The sequence below is a fragment of the Pleurodeles waltl genome, chromosome 6 (assembly GCF_031143425.1).
Source record: "Pleurodeles waltl isolate 20211129_DDA chromosome 6, aPleWal1.hap1.20221129, whole genome shotgun sequence".
In the NCBI taxonomy this organism is placed as follows: domain Eukaryota; kingdom Metazoa; phylum Chordata; class Amphibia; order Caudata; family Salamandridae; genus Pleurodeles; species Pleurodeles waltl.
Genome location: NC_090445.1, coordinates 1,598,658,924 through 1,598,679,811, shown reverse-complemented (window position 1 = coordinate 1,598,679,811; position 20,888 = coordinate 1,598,658,924). Strand labels below are relative to the sequence as shown.

The window sequence follows — 20,888 nt, the reverse complement described above, 5'->3', positions numbered from 1 at the left end:
TGCCTCAGAGGATTGTTTTTATGCAGGTGGGTGCCCCTTCCTCCACAAAATCAATCCTGTCTGCAATGCAGGCACCTTTGCACCATGACGCAAGGGTATCTGCGTTCGCAGTACACAGCCAAAAGGGCAGCAGCAAAAGGAAAGGACAGGAATGTGCTGTATTGCGTTAAATATGGCGCATTCCTGCCCTTTCTTTTTCATTCAGCGAGGTGACTTGCTGCGCTGCATAAACTATTGATAAATGTGCTCCTAACTTTCAAACTTTTCCTACTTTTGATGTGTGTTGTACAGTGCAGCACACATGCAAAGCGGGAAGCTTTAGGAGCAATAGACGCATTTCTCCTTTTTACATTTGCTTCAAAGCGGTGTTACTTTTTGGTGCAAAGCCATGTCTACTAATGTTAGTAGATAGGGTTTTGCATCAAAAAGCATGGATCGTTGCATGGAAACGCCCGTGTACCACCCACGTAACGTTCTCTTTACGCTAAGTAACGCAAAGCAGCGTGTTGTGCTGCTCTGCATTTGATGTGGGCAACTTTCTGTCGCAGAACTTGTTTTGGGCTGGAAAGTAAATAACAAAAAAACATCCTGCGCTGGTTCGCATCACTTTTGTGATGTAAACACAACAAAAAATGTTTGTAAATCTGGGCCTTATTGTTATCATGAATGATGTCACTAGGTCACAGGAGTAGGGGTCATTGTTACAATGGTGAATGACCTATGTGCATGCTCTTTTGTATTCATTTGGTGCTCTGCCACCCCTGGTCTAGTGTTTTTGGGATGCTACTTAGGTTGCACTAGTGATAGAAAGATGGCCTGATGGACCATATAGGCAGGGCTTAGTGCCACTGTATCCAGGATGGAATGTGATTGGCCAGCCGTTTGTTCCAAAATCATCTGTCAGGATGAGTCAGTGGTCAGAATTTCTGCCGACCAGGAAACCTCCATGGAGGCAGGTGCTTAGCACCACCATGGGTGTGCTCCTGTTGTGTGGCCATGACTGAAATGGATCCCTTCAAGGCCTAGCAGAGTTCAGCCCAGGATAAAGACAAGTGGCCACAAGACACAACCTCAGCATGGATGCGCTCCTTATGTGATCCATTATCGAAGATCTGAATGGACCTCGTTCTCCAAAAGGTACCTGCTATGGCCCCCTTTGGAGTATAACCTGTGCCCAAATGTGTAACTGCTAATGAAAGAGTCTGGCACACATTCCTTGAAGCTGTGCTCAATGGGGAGGGATGGGGATGCTCTTTGTGGCCTGCTAGATCAAGGTGAATGCACAAGAGATGTAGTTTGTTCCTTGGAGACCTAATATTTTGCACTTCACAAACTGTAATGACCTACTCTGTGGAACGGGAAGCTATGCCTTGTGTCCCTCGTTTCATTCAAGGGACTGGGGGAGGGATCCCCATACACAGATGTAAAACATCTTACTTATTCCTTACCTTTTGCGCTCTGAAGGCAGCAACTTTCTCCCAAAAGAAGAGAGTGTAACATGTAGGAGACTGTGAGAGGAGGGCCTGCAGACACTCTAATGGTAAAGAGACGCTTGATGATTGGCAAAAAAAACTTTTTGCTAGCATATTAAAAATAGCTGTCAGGTCCACATCTATTGTTTTCTGGGAAGGTGAGTCAAGAACTCCACAGGGTATCTGACCCTTAGATTTGGAAGCTAGGAGCTTCATTTACCAGAGGCCAGCGCCGCCGGAGCGTTACTTTTCATGACACTTCGGCGGCGCAGGCTTCAATCGCATCTATTAGGTGACGCAAAGCCATCTTGCGTGGCTTTACATGACCTCATAGATATGGAGTAAGGCAACGCACTGCGTTGTCATGCTCTACGTCAAGAGGCACTCCGTGGGCATTGCGGTGCCATGGTTGCAGGTCTCAATATCGAGGTCAACAAATAATGACTTTTAGAAATATCGCATCCACAAGGCCAATAACCACTATATTATCAAAGTAAGAATATACAGAGAAGTATAGATTAGCTATTCTTAACTTCTCAGCTACTTACCTCGATGATACAATATAGTGGTGGTAGATCTTGTGGATTCAATATTGTCGCAGGTCGATATTTTAACCACAATATGATGACACCCCACCATGGAAGATACCTCATTCGGTGCAGCCATCGCAGTAACAGATGCAGTGTTGCAGGATATCCGCATACTCCCAGTGGAGACACATGCAAAATGTGAAATAAACTGTACACTTGAATTATTGAGCCACCCCATTTTTAAGGAGGGGAGTCATTAATGGACTAGTCAGAAAAAAATACTTCCTATTTTGAATCATACCCTGAATGGCAAAGACTGAGCCATGTGTGATTGCTCAATCTAGCTTAGTATTGTGTAATGTGTGGAGGTTATCACCCAAGGAAAGTTTCAAGAAAATGGCCAAATCGTGCTTTTTACAGTACAATACTAAAATAACAGACCACAAAGTTACAGGTTTACACACAGTTTTGAATGCAAACTCATGAAACAATTCAATAAATCAAATTTGACTTCTACAGCTGGCCTTTCCCAGATGTATAAGTGGATATTTATAGAAAAGGTTCACCCTGACGTTTTTTTTTTTTTTTTAAAGGTGGGCTAAATTGTTAATTTTGCAGCAATATTTTCAAATGCATTTGGTAAAGAAACACTGTATGTATACACAGTTCTAAAGTAGCACTCATGAATATTTGGTTTCCCATCTTGCCCTTTGCAACTCAAATTTCACATACTATAACTGAGAATATACTTGCAGCCAGCAGTTGGGGAAATAGTATCATAAAATGTTTACCAATTTAGATTAAATAATGTCTTCATATAAATTCTACAATAAAAGCCATACAGACCTCTACAACCAAGGAAATACTTCCAGGAAATAAGTTCAAAGTTCTGCATTAATTTTTGCTAAAATATCATCTTCAAATAAGCTTTGGAAGCACAATAATATTGGTAGTCCCTAAATACCAGTTTCACATTTTCTGAAAAAAACATAATCTCTTTATTTCCAAATATTATCTTTTCATTTAGGTAAATTATCTCAATCCCCCCAGACAAAATCGCAAACATTTTTAAAGAAATGTATCACCTGAATGCCGGCAATTTGTTTTCAGAAAAGCTAAAGATTGGTCTCCAGATAGCTCATTGCCATTTTCATCAAACGGTTGGATGCAGAGCTGCTGCCACTTGTTTGGATTTGTTGCACTCAACCTTGTCCGCATTATTTAATGTACCATGCATGACTAGAAGTGTAGGGTGACCTATGTGAGAGGAATTCGTTTTTTTTATTTGTTGTTTTATATAGCACAAACGTCACCCAACATTGCTTCAGAGCACTAGACACAGGGCGTGGATGAGAACACCGAGCGTGGATCAACTAGGAGTTGACTGGAGACACAACAAAACAACTATTATTTGCGGTATAGTGTTTTTAGGGATTTCAGTAGAAAGGTACATTAGGTGGGTAATGGTGCATTAAACTGGTTTCTGTACAGTGTTTGAGAATTACAAAGGATTACAGCAAAAGAGCATAACAAGTTAAAGGCTAGATAATGATGCCTTGTCTTGTAGGAATGACAGAGCAAATAATGTCTAGCAGTTTGGAATATGTCCACGATTAGCTCATGAATATAAGAGGCACAGCAATATAAAGGTACTGGAACCTAAATGAAGCAAGATGTACAAGAGTGGAGAGGGATCTAATCTGGATTGCCAATAATCAGAGTACAGTACAGCATCACTGGTATAAATAAATAGGTAAAATAGAGCAGCGGTCTCTATGGTGCACCATTGGTGATACAAGCAGGAGCTTATGAGCAGCAGAGGACTGCAAACAGGTTCGCTGAGCCGGGCCTAGTGGTACAGGGGACTAATGCATCCACTCCAGAGATCCGTGTTTGAATTCATGGTCATAAATTTGAATCCTGCTGGGTCTACTTAGCCTTTTTTCCTTCTGAAGTCAAAAGAATGCGTATTATTGAGTTGGGCAACCATAAGCATCCGTGATTCAGTGCCCAGTTGCCCCAAGATGTGAACTTGTGCTTTACAAATACACATATAATGTTAAATTGGAAGACCACAGTAATAAATGTGATAGCATAATGCAGCGATTTCCATGTAGCGCCATTGGTCATACAAGTATGGAGTCATAAGTAGCGCTCAGTAGTTAAAGGCCAGGGTAACGTGTCTTGCATGAGGTTCTGTGCCAAGCCTCAACTTGTGTACATTGTTGCTGCTGTTAGGCATGTATGTGTGAGGAGGACTGTGTCGCACATTCTTCCAGCCTTCAGATATCTCATAGGTATTCATCCTTATGGCTGGCAGTGTATAAAATGACATAAAGATAATAGTTGGATCAGGCCACACTAACGTAGGGGGGCTAATTTCTATAGGATCCAAAGATCAAGCTCTGGACAAAAAAGGACGATTTTTGGAAAGCAAGAGTCAATGCAATAGAACACAGAGAGGGAGATTTACAAAGAAGTCAAGCAATACAAAGCAACAAGACAACTTGCTGTGCTTAGTGACAGGGAGGTGGCAGGAATGCACCATATCTACTAGATATGACGCATTCCTACTCTCTCCCTATGCAGGCACACTAAGTGCTGCCTAGCGCCCATGCAGGCACCCTGTGCTTGGGTTACAGGCAGGATTGTTTTTATGCCGGAAGGGAAATCTTCCTGCACAAAAACAATCCTTTGTGGCATTTTCCTCTTTCTTCATGTGTTGCAGCATACATAGAAAGAAAACATAATGAGGAGAAATACATTTATTTCTCCCTGCTACACCTCTGACAGGAATGCATACCATTTTGATGCAGTCATAGGTTCAATAGTCTTTGTAAATCTGGGAATGCGTCAAAATCCATGACTGAATGAATGAGTACGCCCATGCTCCACTCATGGAACGCCTTCCCAACACTGAGAAATCAAGGCAGCGATTTGCACTGCCTTGCGTTACTCTGGATTTACTAAGCCAGGCTGAACCATGCAAGGTGGCCTAGCGTGGCTCAGTAAATATCATTTAAGCCCTTGCGTTACCTTGCGTGATGAAACGGCAATGCAGGGGCTTAGTAAATGTGGGCCTAAGTTTCTACTCATTGCTTATGTAAGATTTTGTAATGACATTTTTATTAGGTATTTCAGTCACTTGGCTCTTTGAGCACAACAAGCAGTTTAAAAAGCAGGGTTGTTTAGGAGTAAATGAGGAGAATTATGATGGGCAAGTTCATCAGTACAGCTACCCCACTTCTATCCTCGAGGAGCTGGTGTTCTAACAACTGATGCTCCCCTGGATGTTGTTTTTCCATGCTTCCCCAGAATATCGCAGGAGACTGAGGCATAGAAATATGCATGAATATTTATGTACAGGATTAGTACTATTAAAAATGTACTTGGCTTATGGTTTCAAGATGTCTGGCTTTGCCACTGATATATAGCGCCTGTAGCATTCTGGCCTTGGCTGTCAACCATATTAAAGAAAAGGAAGCCCTAATCCCACAAAATCAGTGCCAATGCCAACCCCCATCAACCACAGCCATTAATTAAGCACAGAATTACTGGCAGGCTTGGCACAGTGAGAAACAATACGTTTCAGATGTCGGCGGCAAGAGCCCTGTGTTGGGAATGTTAAAGAAATGAAGTCAGGCCGAGGGTGGATTGCCTGCGACTTGAATCCAACTGCATCAACAGAGAAGCCTGGTTCTCCTTTTTACATATTTGTGACAGTGAATTCGGAGTAGGTTTGTATTTGAATGTTGCTGTAGGCTCTTAGGAATAGTAGGGTGAGATGGTGTGATGGACATGCAGGTTTTTATGAAGTAGGCTATGTGAGTAGAACTTGTATATAAAATAGTTATTTTGATACAGCTTTGGAAGTGATCTTTCAACAGCAAAGAACAGCTTAGTCATAAAGGTGATGGATTTTGCTTCATTGAAATTATAACCTGGAAATTAGTTTAGGGATCCTGCCACTGGGTACTAACGAAAAAGCAGAATGTTAACCCAAGGAAATATGACAAGTGTTGAGAGGTTTCTGGCACATACCATACACTAGGGCCCAGATTTACTAGGGGCTTGCCTTGCCATTGTGCACGCAAGGCAATGCATGCTCATTAGTTAGATTTACTATGCCATGCAGAGCCACCTTGCCTGGCTCTGCGTGGCATAGTAAATCTGGAGTAACGCAAGGCAGAGCAAGTCGTTGCCCTGCGTTATTCTGTGCTGCGAAGGCGTTCCATGGGTGGAGCTTGGTTGTTCGCACTCATCCAGCCATGGTTTTTGGCACATTTCCAAATTTCCTAACACTAGTAAACCTGGGAATTTGTCAAAATGCTAATGTTTATTTCCCCTCATTTTTTCCTCTTTCTACATGTGGTGCATTCTGCAGAGGAAGTAGCCTTAGAGGATTGTTTTTGTGCAGGAAGGTCTTTGTTACAGGTAGGATTGTTTTTGTGACTTTCTGGATGTAACACAGACACCCTTGCACCATGTTGCAAGGGTGTCTGCGTAGGTACTAGGCTACACTCAGTGCACCAGCGCTGGGATTGAGTAGGAATACATCATATCTTAGCAGATAAGGTGCATATTCATTCTCATTCTCATTCTCATTCTCTCTCTCTCTCTCTCTCCCTCTCTCCCTCTCTCCCTCTCTCCCTCTCTCCCTCTCCCTCTCCCTCTCCCTCTCCCTCTCCCTCTCCCTCTCCCTCTCCCTCTCTCTCTCTCTCTCTCTCTCTCTCTCTCTCTCTCCCTCTCTCTCCCTCTCTCTCCCTCTCTCCCTCTCTCCCTCCCCCAAGCTGTCTTGCTGGATTACATGACTTTATAGTAAATTTGCCCCTACATCTGGAAATGTCTAGTAGTGGATTCAGATGTGAAACCAAACAGATCAAGACTTTCTACCATGGCCGGTCAGGGAATGGCATTTTTGTTTCTACCACTGTCTTTGGAGATCAGATCACCAAATGAAAGGGATCTGCGGGCAGAGTTCCCATTGACTTACTAGACGTCTTAGGCAAAGGGGCTGTGCCATGGAGTTCAGGTCAAACCTACAGAAAGGAATGAGTTACTGCTTATGAGAAATACAATATAGACTCATGGAACAAGAGTTGGATAAAATTTTGGCGATCATGATTGGTGTTTCATCTAACACAACACAGGTGATGAGTGGATGTTATGTTATAAATACTGACTCCAACTGAGTATTCCAGAGTGATAAACTAATTGGTCCTCAAACACTGTGATTTGAGAAGGGAAGCAGGACTACAATAGCCAGGATTTCAATAGCTTTTTGAAGATCTCAGTGTTATAACTGGTATGCAATTGGACAGGGTTAGACCTACGGCAAGCATTCCTCCCATCACCTTTGGTATATTGGGTCTTGAATGGTACCCTGCCCCCCAGCCTTGAACTCCCATCAAACGGTTGCCCCAGGCCAGCAGCAGAGTCTACAGACAGTCTGATACTCCAAGACCCCAACCACAAAACACAGAATAAGACAAGCACCCAATGAAGCACTGTGATCATCTTAATATTGAGGTGAAGTGTTGTCCAGGTAGTGCGACAGGGGGTGGTGTGGTGGTACTGTAGTTGTGCTTCAATTTCCTGCTTTTACTACAAAGGCAAAACAAAGGAGTGACTGAATAGATTGCATTGCACGAACATCACAATAACAATTTGAATAAAAAAAGAATTTGCATTTTGATATGATGAATAGCTTGGGGCTGAATAATCAGACTGATGGATAGACATTATAAATAACTTTTTCTAACGTTTGAGGGTAATACTTCCAGTATTATGAGTTGATGAAACCATACTGGTTTTGCACACATTCAAGGTTAAATGGCCCTCTAAAGTGCCACTTTTATGCTTAAAGGATATGTTCAAATGCGTATTTCTCTATTCCTGGGGCGGCCAAACACAAGTGGATCTCTGAGCTTCTGAGGTCTGTTGCAGGGTGGATTGAATGAAGCAATCTTCACCCGTTGTCTAGAGCAGGTTTCTCTTCTCTCCTAGGTCAACAGTTCATGGTAAGAGGGACGTGTCCCTCCGAGTGGCATCCATTGATCTTGCATCTTATTGGAAGCATGTAAACCTGTGAAAGATTTGTAACTGGTTATCAAGAAGCCTGACTATTTGAAGTTGCTCCTGTGATCTATTTTGTGTCATAGTTTGTCATTTGGGACAATTCTATCGGACACAGACACAGTGTGAATGTTACAAATGGGGTTTCTGGTTGGCTAGGGTATGCACCTAAGCCAGGCTGACCCCACCCACTCTAGCCAGGGAGAGGGAATTACATACCATTGATAACCCTGCTCACTCCCTTGGTAGCTTGGCACAAGCAGTCAGGCTTATCCCAGAGGCCATGTGGATAGCCTTTGTGCAACACAAGTGACACAATAAATACACTACAAAGGAAACATAACATCAAGTTATATAAAGATAAACTGTATTGCATAAAACATCATTAGACCAAAAAGTTTCAGTAATACCCTGTTACAGAAGCAGTTGTCAGAACATCACACAGGTTACTAGTACTCTGTGAAAATAAGCAGTAGTCAGGTAAACATATAGGTCACTGGGATTATGCAACACAAGCAGTTAGTCAGGTTGTCATTATTACCAAGAATGCACGTCATAGTAAACACATAATCATAAATGCCATGTGGCACTACTCTGGGCCACCAGTGAGATTCTAACGATCCTCCCGCTACTGATTTCCCATTGCAGCATTGTTGCCCCAGGCAACGCGTCCCAACATCAGGAATGGTTGCATGCTGGTGCCCCGAGGGCACTGGATGGAGCGCACCTCGTCCGCGCTCAGCTGAAACTGTTGGTGGTCTCTGACGCAGGTTCTCTTCCTTCTGCATTTCTCCTCAAGGGTGGGGGGATGCACGAGGGTCACAGTGCTTGCCCTACACTAAGGCACCGGAGGGCAGTGCTCAGGATGTGCTTCCTGGACTCCTGGCTCCACGCTGGTCAGAACTAGTGAGCCACACCAGCATACGATGTTTAGCTCTCTGGGGGGAGAGTGCAGCTTGCAAACCCCCCCCCCCCCCCCACGCCCCCCCCCCACACCTCCCCACCCCACCCTGGCAATCTCCAGTGCTGACCAAGCACTTTACTTGATGCAAGAATGTAGAAGGCAGGGGGAAAGGAGGGCACTCCACCCAACCCCTGGAGACAACTGGGGAGCACCAAATACAGGAGAGGCAGCAGAAGGCCAACACATAAGTCAGCCAGGCAAAGTTGTAGTACCTTCTGCAGCCCAGCTAATACAGGCAGCAGTCCAGGGCCACAAGTCCAGCAGTCCATTTGGTGGTTCCATGCAGCATAACAGTCCCCTCAGCAGTGAGTGGTTCCAGGTCCACACAGTGCCAAGACATGTGGGGGAAGACCCCCTGTACTTATACTCATTTTGCGCAGTCTCCACAAAAGAGGGAGAATGGGTTCCAACCAGTACTGACCGGTTCCAGGAGTGTCCTCTTTCTTCTCCAGCACAGGCTCTAGGCATCAGTGGAGGGGGGGGGGGGAAACAAGCCCTTTGTTTGAGGCCAGGGCACAGCCTCTACAAATGCAGGTGTGCCCCTCCTCTCCCTCTCTCAGCCCTAGAGGACCATTCAATAAGCAGATGCACCTCTGTGACACCTCCACCCTCCCTGTGTGCAGGCTGTCTGAAATGTATGCACAAAGCCCAGCTGTCACTCTGCCCTAGACGTGGATTGGAGTCAAGCTGCACCACACCAGAGTCATAAGCACAGAGAAAGGACCACTTTATAAAAGTGGAATTACTATTATGGTAATAAAAATCCACCTACACCAGTAAGCAGCATTTCTCACTACCATTACAACCATACCAAACATCCCTACATTACCCCTCATAGATTAGACAATACCACCTAGACATAAGGTAGGGCATTTCCAATGCAATCCCATGAGAAAGGCAGCACTCTCAGTAGTGACGAACCAAACAAGCTGTTTGTCACTACCAGGACAGGCCACACAACCAGGCATGTCGTGCCTTTTACACACACAGCACCTTGCCCATAGGACCAGCTATGGCCCACCTTAGGGGTGACTTATGTGTAGTAAAAAGGGAGTTCCAGGCCTGGCAAGTAAGTTTAGATGTCAGGTCCCTGTGGCAGTAAACTGTGCACGCAGGCCCTGCGGTAGCAGGCCTGAGACAGGTTTGAAAGACTGCTTCTGTGGGTGGTGCAAGCGGCACTGCAGGCCAACTACTAGCTTTTAATTGACAGGCCCTGGGTACAGGCATTACACTGTACAAGGGCCTTACAAGTAAATTAAATGTGCCAATTAGGTGAAAGCCAATCATACCAAATTTAGAAGAGCGAGCTCATGAACCTTAGCACTGATCAGCAATGCTAAAGTGCTCAAAGTCCTAGAGCCAACAAAAAGAGATCAGAAAAAATAGGAGAACAAAGGCAAAAGGTTTGGGGATGACCCTATAAAAAAGGCCTGGTCCAACAGTGAATATACCTGTTTCTTCTGGGTTCTGCATCCCTTAGAGCCTTGTGATAACTGGTTTTGATGCTCATGTCTGAGGCCGAGCTAGAAGAAAGATTTTCCACCTATCATAGCGCAAGTTAATGTTACCCAAGATCCTAAAAATTATATTATATATATAAAAACAACTTGTATCAGGAGCCTGTTATCCTAGACTACATTCATGTGTCTTGTTCAGAAAAGGTTCCTTTCAGGCAGCAGTAGAGTGATTTGACTTCCAGCTGTGTTTTTATGAGGTTGTAATATTGAACACGAGCAGGGCATTGTGAAAATTAACCAAACAAAAATTATGGACAGCTCTTCGGATATTTCAATGCATAAAAATAAACAGATTTTCAGCATTTTTTGAGCAAATGATGGTGTCAGGAGGGAAAGAAGAATTCCGTGCCAGCCCTCTCTTAGAATCATCATTCTATGATGATTTGTTCATTGTTTGTGGTTTATTGATTTTTATAATTTTAGGATTTGAGACATTTTGGACCCGATTTATACTTTTTTAGTGCCTCTTTTGTGTCGTTTTTTTAATATAATTGAATTTTGTAAGTTTGCAGCGCTTTTGAGTCAAAAAATGATTCAAATGCGGCGCTAAAAAAAGTATAAATCAGGCCCTTTGAGTCAAAGCATGTATTTGCTTTTAAGGGTAAAGTAAAATGTGCATCAACCTATTCAGGTTTCTTTCTGCATATCTGAGGCCTTCCCCACCTGACTCTTCTCTCTGTTTCCATCCTTGATCTTAGCACTATGTTGTGGTAGAAAAGCGACACATGATGGGTGGTACAAAATTTCTAAATAAGGCATATCCTTGCTGACATCGTGTGTACATATTCTCTTTTACCAGTAGGTTCTGTGAGCCACATGTTGAGAGTTCTCCATAATGGTTGACTATTTCTATTCTCTCTTTTTAGGCCAGCGACGATGGCGAGAGCATCGGGAACTGCCCCTTCTGCCAGCGCCTCTTCATGATCCTGATGATGAAAGGAGTGCCATTCACCCTCACCACCGTGGACATGAAAAGGTCAGTCTTAAATTCACAATGGCGTGGAGGTCTGAGTTCATCAATGGCGGCGGCAATTGAATGAACACGTGTGGCGTGCAATCAGTGAGGTCATTCAGAACTCTTTTGAGCTCCTAATTCATAACCAATATTCTTGAATTTCTGTGAAATTGACCAAGGTGATCAGGTGTTATTAGATCTCTTAGTTCTAAGTCTTCTCAACCAACAAATGATGTGACTGTTGATGGTTCTTGTACCGATCATACATACAATTGTTCCACAGATGCATGTGCCATTCATTCAGGCACTCTAATCCTGTCTACCATGCTCCCCTCTAATGCCTCAATACTCAAATACTAAGTAGCTGCCAAAAGGTAGGTTGAAGACTGCCTGAAATCTACTGTCATGTGATGGTTTGTTTCATATTTGTTTCAACATGTGCCTTCCCCACCCAGATGTCCTGACGTACTGAAGGCCCTGGCACCAGGTTCGCAGCCACCGTTTCTGCTTTACAATGGAGAAGTGAAAACTGACACCAACAAGATTGAGGAATTCTTGGAAGAGAAGCTTCGTCCACCGAGGTAAAGGTTATTGTTGACAGCATATGGGGATCCAAAAGTGCTCATATAAATTTCATCAGTTGCAACCAATTTCATACTTTTAGGCAGGCTATGGTATTCTGGGAGTGATCAATGGGACAATGTTCTGGAATGAGCCATTAGAGACAGCACCGGATGTGTACACTGACCTGTTCGTCACGTCATGCTCTTACCGTATGATTCATCTTGGAACTAACGCGAATGATTTCTATCTCTCAGTTACCCCAACATGACTCCCAGGTACAAGACATCTTTCACTGCTGGAGATGACATTTTCCAGAAGTTCTCTGCTTACATCAAGAACTGCATTCCCCAGAGGGAAGAAGGTGAGTGCAGGACCCCAAAATAAGCATCTCCTTAGGTGGGACTATTTACACTGAAGGCGCTTCCAGAGAGTGCACAGTTCTACCCTCGCAGTAGAAAGTGTCTTGGTAGACGTAGATTGAGATTTACAGAAACTCTATTTTTGTGGTAGGTAGCTGCATCACTAAACTTCTGAAAGTGCTGGCTCATCTGAACCACCACGTACATTCTCAGATCCGAAATCCAGCACGAAAAGCTTGTTTGAGCTACTTCCAGGCACCCGTTTGCAAGTGTTGTCACTGGCATGAGAGAGCCACATGTTTTTTTTGCTCCTTAAATCTATAGCTGACTTTAAACTTTAGTTTTCATTTTAGGTTTTGCATACTACATTTATATAATATAATATTTTTTTCGGATTATTCTGTTACAAAATGTGTATACAAATAATAGACAACATTTCCAACTGATGTTCTCATACCCTACAGATCAACGATTGCATTTTTCTCTGCTTACACATTAGTACTTGGCACCTAAAATAATGAATTCCTTTGCTTTGCAATGCTAAGAGCAGCTCATTTCTGCGAACTATAAATAATCGCCTTAAACTGCTAGCTCTTCTGATTGTGCACTGTAGCAGTCTAGGAAAACAGAATTAACATTAGGTGAGTTTTCCGACACAGGCCACAATTTCATCAGTCAGGTAGTCTCGGTCTCACAAGCATGATATTATGCCAATTGTATCACACATGTTAATCTCCATATCTGGGCATCAGGACTTCTACAGATCCACCACTATCAGTCACTTGCTTAGTCTAAATTTTGGATTTACAACCTCAAGTATTCGGAACAAAGAGCAATTTGTTTCCTTATTTATAGTGTGACTTTAGTATATTCTACTATGTTAATATTTAGATAATTATTTTATTTTGTGTGGCTCCTTCACTGGATATTTATTTATTTATTTATTAGCAACAGGTGATCAGGGATCACATAATGGACATCAATCAGATATAGAAAGGTCCACCTTCTTCTGTTCTCTGTGATACATTCTTGTGGAAACAGAAACAGAAAACATCTGATAAACGTCTGCAACCTTATATACAGAGTTGCTTAAATAGAAAACGAGTGTAGATTACTAAAGTAAAAACAACCAGTCTGCAATCCAGTGCATGCAGAGCTATAGAGTATCACGAACACTGTCGGATAAAAGTCTTTCAAGGTACATTACTACTATGAAATGAAACATTTAAAGGTTAATAATTTTTATCAACTCGTTTAAAACATCTGCAAGACTACACCATCTGCACAGAAGTTGACTATTCGGTTGCAGTTAGCTATCCTGGACCAATGTGTTTCATCATGGCTGTTAGTTTGTTGAGCATTAATACATTCATATATTGTTGCAGGTGCTCTTGGGTAGTGGTAAAAAGTACTTTATTTGCATTAGTGGAGAAGTGGCCTTTATGGAGTATTTTCTTATGGAGTATTTTCTTTCTGTGGTTGCTCACTGCTTTTTGACTTACACATCTCAGCCCCAGTGCAGCCTATTCCGAGGAGGCCCCTGCATGGGCAGACAACACTGAAATGCAGCAGGTAACAGCCTACTCTGTCTGATACTTTTCAGCACTGCAGAAGAACATGCTGAAGGCTCTACTCATGTTGGACCAATACTTGCTTACCCCTCTGGAGCATGAAGTGAGCGCCCATCCTGGTATCACAGTGTCCCGGAGGAAGTTCCTGGATGGAGATGAACTGACTCTGCCTGACTGTAGCTTGCTGCCCAAACTCCACATTGTGAACGTAAGATTTCATTTTTGGGTTTCGTGCTAGTAGGCCAACACTGAATTACTAGAACTGCCTCCGACAGCCATATATTATTAGGGGAGCAATGGGTTTTGAGGCTTGCATGCTGCAGTGGGCACAACACAGCACTCTGACAAGTCACCACAAACCTGACCCTCAGGATCCTTGACTATTCCAGTTTAATGTACCTTCACAACTTTTGCAAGTCTACAATTGCTTTCGGTTTCCCACATTGTCTAGCCTTCTACCCTGCATCACCCCTACAGCTCGTGTTTTCCGTTTGGAGAGCAAATGCAAATATGTTGGTCTGCTGTAACTTGCAAGCCACCACCCTTGCATTTGCAGATATTCACAGAGGGTTGTGACTGGTCTAGTTAATATTCATTTGGCAGGTTGTTTTGCAAACATGTTCAAATGGTCAATTTGTGACGTGGCCTACCAGTACATCATAAAATGATAGACAAGGTGCAAAAATGCTGGTCCTGAATTTGCACCCACTATTGTGTCTACAACCTACTTATATGTACATCAGGCACTTAGGAGCAGATTTACTAAGTTTACATGCAACACAGCACAGCAGCCCAACATGAAAGGGAGAGAGCGTACTTACTAAAATATGGCTTTGTTACTCTCTGACCTAGCACTGTCATAATCCACACTGCCTTGCAGCAATGCAAACACCATTGCATTATAGTGCAAGGATGTGTGCACGATGGCAAGTATGGGTTTTGTACTAGACGATTACCTTTCAAGTATAAAATCCTATACTTAAACAAAGTTAAAACGTTTTCAAACTTTGTACGTTTGCTGTATTTCACAACAACCATGCAAATTTAAAAAAAAAAATAGAAAAGATAAATATTCTCTCTTTTTACATGTGCCTCAAAGAGGCATACTTTTTTGATACAATTCCCAGTCTAGCTTTTGATTATACAGGCCCTCATTATAACATTGTCGGTAAAACCGCCTACCGCCGCAGCGAAGGCCGCCATTAGACCATTGCCGCGGCTACCATCCGTCCGCCATATTATGACCACAGCTGGATTTCCACCACAAGAAGGGCAGAAATCCGGCTGTGGCCATACTAGCAGATGGCAGTAAGGTGGTGCTGCTACCACCAGTAGCGTCACGCAAGAAGACCGCCGCCAGCCGTATTATGACAAATAATACGGCCTGCCGGTGTTCTGCTGGCGGCTGCTGCTGGCAGTAGCAGCGCCTCATCCCATCTCCTGCCGGAAGACCCCCTGGATCCAGGTAAGTCGGGTCTCTGACAGGGGAGTGGGGGGTGTTGTGTGTGTGTGTGTGTGTGAGGGGGTGTGCATGTATGTGTGAGTGAGTGTGCGCGTGCGTGAATGCAGTGTGTGTTTAGTGTTGATTGCATGTGTGAATGTACGGAAGTGTGAGTGCATGTATGAATGGAAGTGTGAGTGCGTGTATGTATGGAAATCGGAATGCGTGTCTGTGTGTATATCTTGAAGTGTGTGTGGATGTGTGTCTGAATGGATGAATGCATGAGTGTATGTATGTGTGAATGAGTGTGTGTCTGCGTGTGTGTGAATGGGGGTGTGGATGTAGGGGGGAGGGTGATTGGAGAGGTGGGGGATGAGGGTCTCCTATCAGTGACAGGAAAGCAATTCCCTGTCACTGATAGGGCCTACCGCCATGGTTTTCCTGGCATTAGGCAAAATAGCAGTGGTTATCTCCAGCCCAGCGGCTGCTACCACTATGGCGGTCGGAGTGGTACATTGGTGGGTTGGACTCAGCCAACCCGCCAATGTCATGATGTGGCGGTAAGTACCCCCAGCCTGTTGGCGGTACTACCGCCACATTAACGCAGACCGCCAGGGTCATAATGACCCCCATAGTGTTTTGCATTAAAAGCCATTGCTGGTTGGATGGGAATGCCCGTGTACCACCCATGGGACACCACCTAGATGCAAAGTAGTGCATAGCAATACTTTCTGTTTCTTTTAGGGCTACTTTTGTGGAAAGTATAGCTGGAAGGTAAATACCAAAACAGCACTTTGCATCGGTTTGTGTCAGTTTGCTAATGCAAGCCCGGCATTAAATGTTTGTAAATTTGAATCTTAGTTTTCACTTGCTGCATAGCTTGCTATTCTAGATACCAGACAGAACTGTATTTGTTCGCTAGAGTCTGACACTGCTGCACTTGTTGAAAATGTAGATATTCAGGCATTATTTCTTGTAAATCCTAATTTGCTGGCCCTCTGCTTGCTGTGATATTGTTGTTTTCACTGCCTGTATTTCTTTAAATGGACCTCAGTTCAGAGCTAAAATAGCCCTTATTATTGCATTAGAAAAAGCAACAAAATAAAAAAATTGGAATGTAAACATCAAGCACACATTCTAGTTTGGTGAAGTTGTTTAACAAGCGTGTAAACCAAATCAAATTTTGGAGGGTTATCTTATCCTCTTTGTACCCTAAATCCAAGATGTGAGGCTCAGAGGACGCTGACTAGGTAGGGATGCAGGGCTAGTACTTTTGGTGAAAGTGTGATTACAGTGTCCGCTCTGCCCGAGGCTTTATGGAGCCCAAAACTACATCTCAACAGTACAAACATAGGAAAATCTCCTGATTTTGCCTGGTTTGTAATTGAATGCATGCTTTTGTGTGTGAAAGTGCCACACCATTAGAGCAGATGATAAGTGGGAAATCATACCACAATATAGTAGGGATTATTAGACTCACATTGGTCCTGAAGAAAGACACATGAACTTTGGGGTGCTTAGTAGGGCGGAAACATGTCGACCTAATCTTGATGTTTGGGTCATTAAACCCAGTGACATCATTTCATCTCTCTTTTTAACCTTGCCAAAGGTACCCGTATTAAAGACATTCACAGAGGAACCTGCAGGCAATTTTAACAGGTATAATCCCTGTTTAGGAAGTGCTCCGCTTACAAAGTGCATTGCGCTCACTCACTCACACTAGGTGCAATGGATGAGGATTCAATGATGAAGCATGCCAGGGGTGATACCTGTCGGTGGGGATCCTCATAAAAAATCTAAAGGATTTCTAGATCTCTTTTTTTACCCACCTCTAGGATTCAAGGTATGAAGAAGATAGTATAACCCAGCAATATCTGATTTGGTTTACACCATTTGGGGGGCTGAAGGCATCCTTGTGCTTTAGCTTCTCACACCCCACAACTGTGATATATAGGTTTTACAAATGTGCTCAGCTTTCATGAACCATTGCACAGCTTACAATTTACTCTTAAAATGGTGAGAAATAAATCTTACAAAAGTAGGTTTTGCAGGAAAAATCCTACAAAACGCCACTTATAAGAGAACAATTTTCTCAGTAAAAAGTTTGGTGGAAAGGTTTTCTACAAGTATGTTTTTTTAAGACTTTTTACCTGCTGGCAGAACATTTTACAATCTTTTGGAAGTGCAGAATCTGTCACTTTGCAAAAAATTTCTGGAGAAATTTGCATTTTTCATGCCGTTGTAGCACTCAAGGTAGCCGTTTTTCCTATAAGACACAGGTCACTCTTTCTATTGTTTTATCATGTTTGTGTTTTAAAAAATGTGAGAAATATGTTGCTGCGCACTGTAAAACATATTCTCTAATCTGCTGCATAGAGCATTACAAGATAAATTTGTGTTTCCTTTGTAACAGACGGTGTGCAGATACTTCAGGAAATTTGAGATCCCCAAAGACCTGAGGGGTGTCACTCGCTACATGGACAACGCTGCAGAGTTAAAGGAGTTCAAATACACCTGCCCCAACAAGGAGGAGATCCTGGCGTTCTACCAGCCCGCGGTCAAGCCTATGCCATAAACGCTTAGCGCATCATCACCCCCCCAATTTTCACCCCTGGACTCCGTCCGTTTTGACAGAGTGCTTTACATACCCCTGCCGACCTGCCAGAATTTTTATAACAATGTGTGTGTGCTCAACAATGGGTTACCGCTGGTGGCAATGTAGGAGGAGGTGCTGAGTGCAGTGCTGATGTCAGCATGTCCTTCGATTGGTCAGTTTAATAATTGGACTTCTTAGCTCACAAAAAATCTGAAACACGCCGAGAATGAATGTGGTGATTCTCGAGACGCAAAACCAGTGATCTATTTCTCGATTTAGGCCTAAAGGTGGGAAGCCTGCTAACTTTCAAATCCAGGATCTGCTCCTACATGGCAGTTTAAATTGATGGATCCATTTACTCATCGGATTGTTGTCATCATGTCAATTACTCAGCAACATCCGGTTCTGACATCTGTCTGCGACAGCAATACGCTCTAGGCTGTGATACCCAGGCTCCATGGAGACACAAATGAGGAAAGACACTGGTGGTGGGGTTATGTGAAGCAGTGTTGCATATTTAGGGTTTAAAGGCAAAAAATATGCCAGAGTACTGCAACCAAATAAACTTGGAGCGAATAATTCAGATCTGAGCTATGATGCGCAGCACACTCAGGGGTTCCCAAGGTAAGTCCAGCCCTGAGAAGACCTTGTAATGCAGATCTGATCTAGGAATCTGAGTAGTGTACACAACATTGACAGGTAAAAAAATGAGAGACCTAGCAGCAAATAAATAGTTTAATAAATCCAGTTTCATGTTGGGAGTAGGAAAACACAGTTGGTCCTAATAATCAACAAGAAAGGATATGCACCACAGGAAATGTATGCTTATGTGAATTAAGTGTCACTCAAAAGGATATATGTGCAATCCGATGCCATTGCTGACAGCCTGCGAGTTCCCACTGGCACTCTGAGGCCAGATTTTACCTCTAGACTGTCTCACATGGGCAGCACTGCACTTTCCCGTGTCCTCCTCCCTGATAATGTTGTAGTTTAAAATCCTAGAGCTAAGCATACAAAGATGTATTTATGAATTTATAGAATATTTCTATTTATAACATATATATATATAATTATATAAGCAGTAGTTAACAGCTTTTCAACTACTTCCAGAGCATGTATAACCTTCACAATTGTACACAGTGGAAAGGCAGCTTCAGCGCCTTATCAGGGGTAGTAAGCGCTACATAAATGCCCATGTCATCCAACAAAAACATTGAACACGTTCAGAGCTTGCATTTTTCCTCTTGGCCCCAGATTGAAGACATTAGAATTCTGACTTTATTTTACATTTTTAAATTAATGGCATAAAGTAAGCTAAAAAAAAGTGGCCATGTGCCTTATGGCATAGCTCTGTAGTTCCCTACCTGTGGTCCAGGGACCCCTGGGGGTCTGCAAAGCCTCTTTAGGGGGCTGGCGAAAGATTAGAAAATTAAATATCAACAGGTTAGTTACCCAGCTTTTAGTAATGACTCAGTGGGGTGGGGGAGGGTGCATGGATTACAATAATGATTCATTGTGGGTCCCTGGGTTCCAGTAACGATAAAGTAGGGGTCTATTGATGTCAAAAGGTTGGGAACCACTGGCATAGCTCATTAGTATTCAGGCCAAGTGCTCCCAAAATGGATGGCGTTGAGAGGACAGGCTACTTCTGAGGGCTTCCAGTAGCCTCGCAGGTTGGATTGTTTTGGATGTCGTTTGCACAGCATCTTCATGATGCCTGGAGTAAAGCTCCAGAAGAATCTTGCCAGAAGCACCACTGTCAGTCTGTGACCAAGCTGTAGACTGGCAGCCAAGGACTGCCAAGAACTCCAGAGAGGGATAGTATATTCCGACAGACAGAACCCACTTTTGCTGGCTGGTGGTTCACATGGAGGACCAAAGTGGTCCTGTACTCCGATGAGGTGTCTCCAGTCAAAGGATGTGCGAACAACATCCGACCAGCTGTGCCGTATAAACATGTGTCCAATGCAGGAACCGCCATAAATGAGGTCAACCCAAACACCGCCTTTAATTATACTCAACCTTACTATCTTTTTATTTCAAAATCTGCCTGGAATTTCCTATTTACATTTCTGTTGTCCGACACCGGGAGCTCATTTTATGTTGTTTCCTATAATGCCTTTGTTTTCTGCTTCCTCCTTCTAGCCTGTCCTCCATTGCTACTGTTTGCTTTTATTCCATGTTCTTTTCTCCGGTGTATTTTTTCCTCCCTGGTGGGATTGAGAAGTCTGTAACCCATCATCTCTGTAGGGAGGGAATATTAGAGAAATGTAAATAAATAAAATGTAAAAAAAGACTTCTGTTTCAAGGTTTTCTTTCGGATAGTGGAAACAAGAATAGAAAATGTGCCGTGAATTAGTTAGAAAGAATGCGGCTGCTGAATAAGCATGACTATGCTAGGTGTAACCATCAATATGCCACACCCAGGCACATATTTATCATTATTTAAAACAACGCAAGAGCACCCAGTAAGCCATCTTGCTGCGCTGCGTGAAAGGGAGAGGACAGGACAGTGGTTAATTTGTGCTTGTTGTTTCCGGTGCTGGGCACTGGCACTTATTTTTTAGGGCTGGCGCTTAATTTTGTGTCTCAAGCATTTACTGTGAACAAAAGGCACATTTGAGAAAGACGGAGGAAGAGAAAAATGAAAAAGCGTCATGAAGGGAGACAGCAGGAAGCTGCAGGAGTGAGCTGGAGGGGCTGGGAGTGGCTGTAAATGGACTGAAGAGGCCCGTGATGGCTTCAGGATTACACTGCCTCGGTATTCCGTGTTTGCACATTTAATTGCAGCAGCCGCGTATTTAAGAGGAGGGCTTTGAGAACCGCCACGTTTTTAGTTACAAA

General features: G+C 43.3%; 1 protein-coding gene across 1 annotated transcript in view; it reads left to right on the top strand.

The window, feature by feature from the left end:
- CLIC3 (chloride intracellular channel 3) overlaps positions 1–20,340 on the top strand; it is a 54,185-nt gene extending 33,845 nt beyond the window's left edge. Inside the window, exons 2-6 of the mRNA XM_069241445.1 lie at positions 11,425–11,534; positions 11,969–12,094; positions 12,332–12,438; positions 14,040–14,215; positions 17,862–20,340. Coding sequence (XP_069097546.1) covers positions 11,425–11,534; positions 11,969–12,094; positions 12,332–12,438; positions 14,040–14,215; positions 17,862–18,023 — 681 coding nt within the window. The 3' untranslated portion in view covers positions 18,024–20,340. The remainder of the gene's footprint in view (positions 1–11,424; positions 11,535–11,968; positions 12,095–12,331; positions 12,439–14,039; positions 14,216–17,861) is intronic.
- Positions 20,341–20,888: the final 548 nt, after the last annotated feature.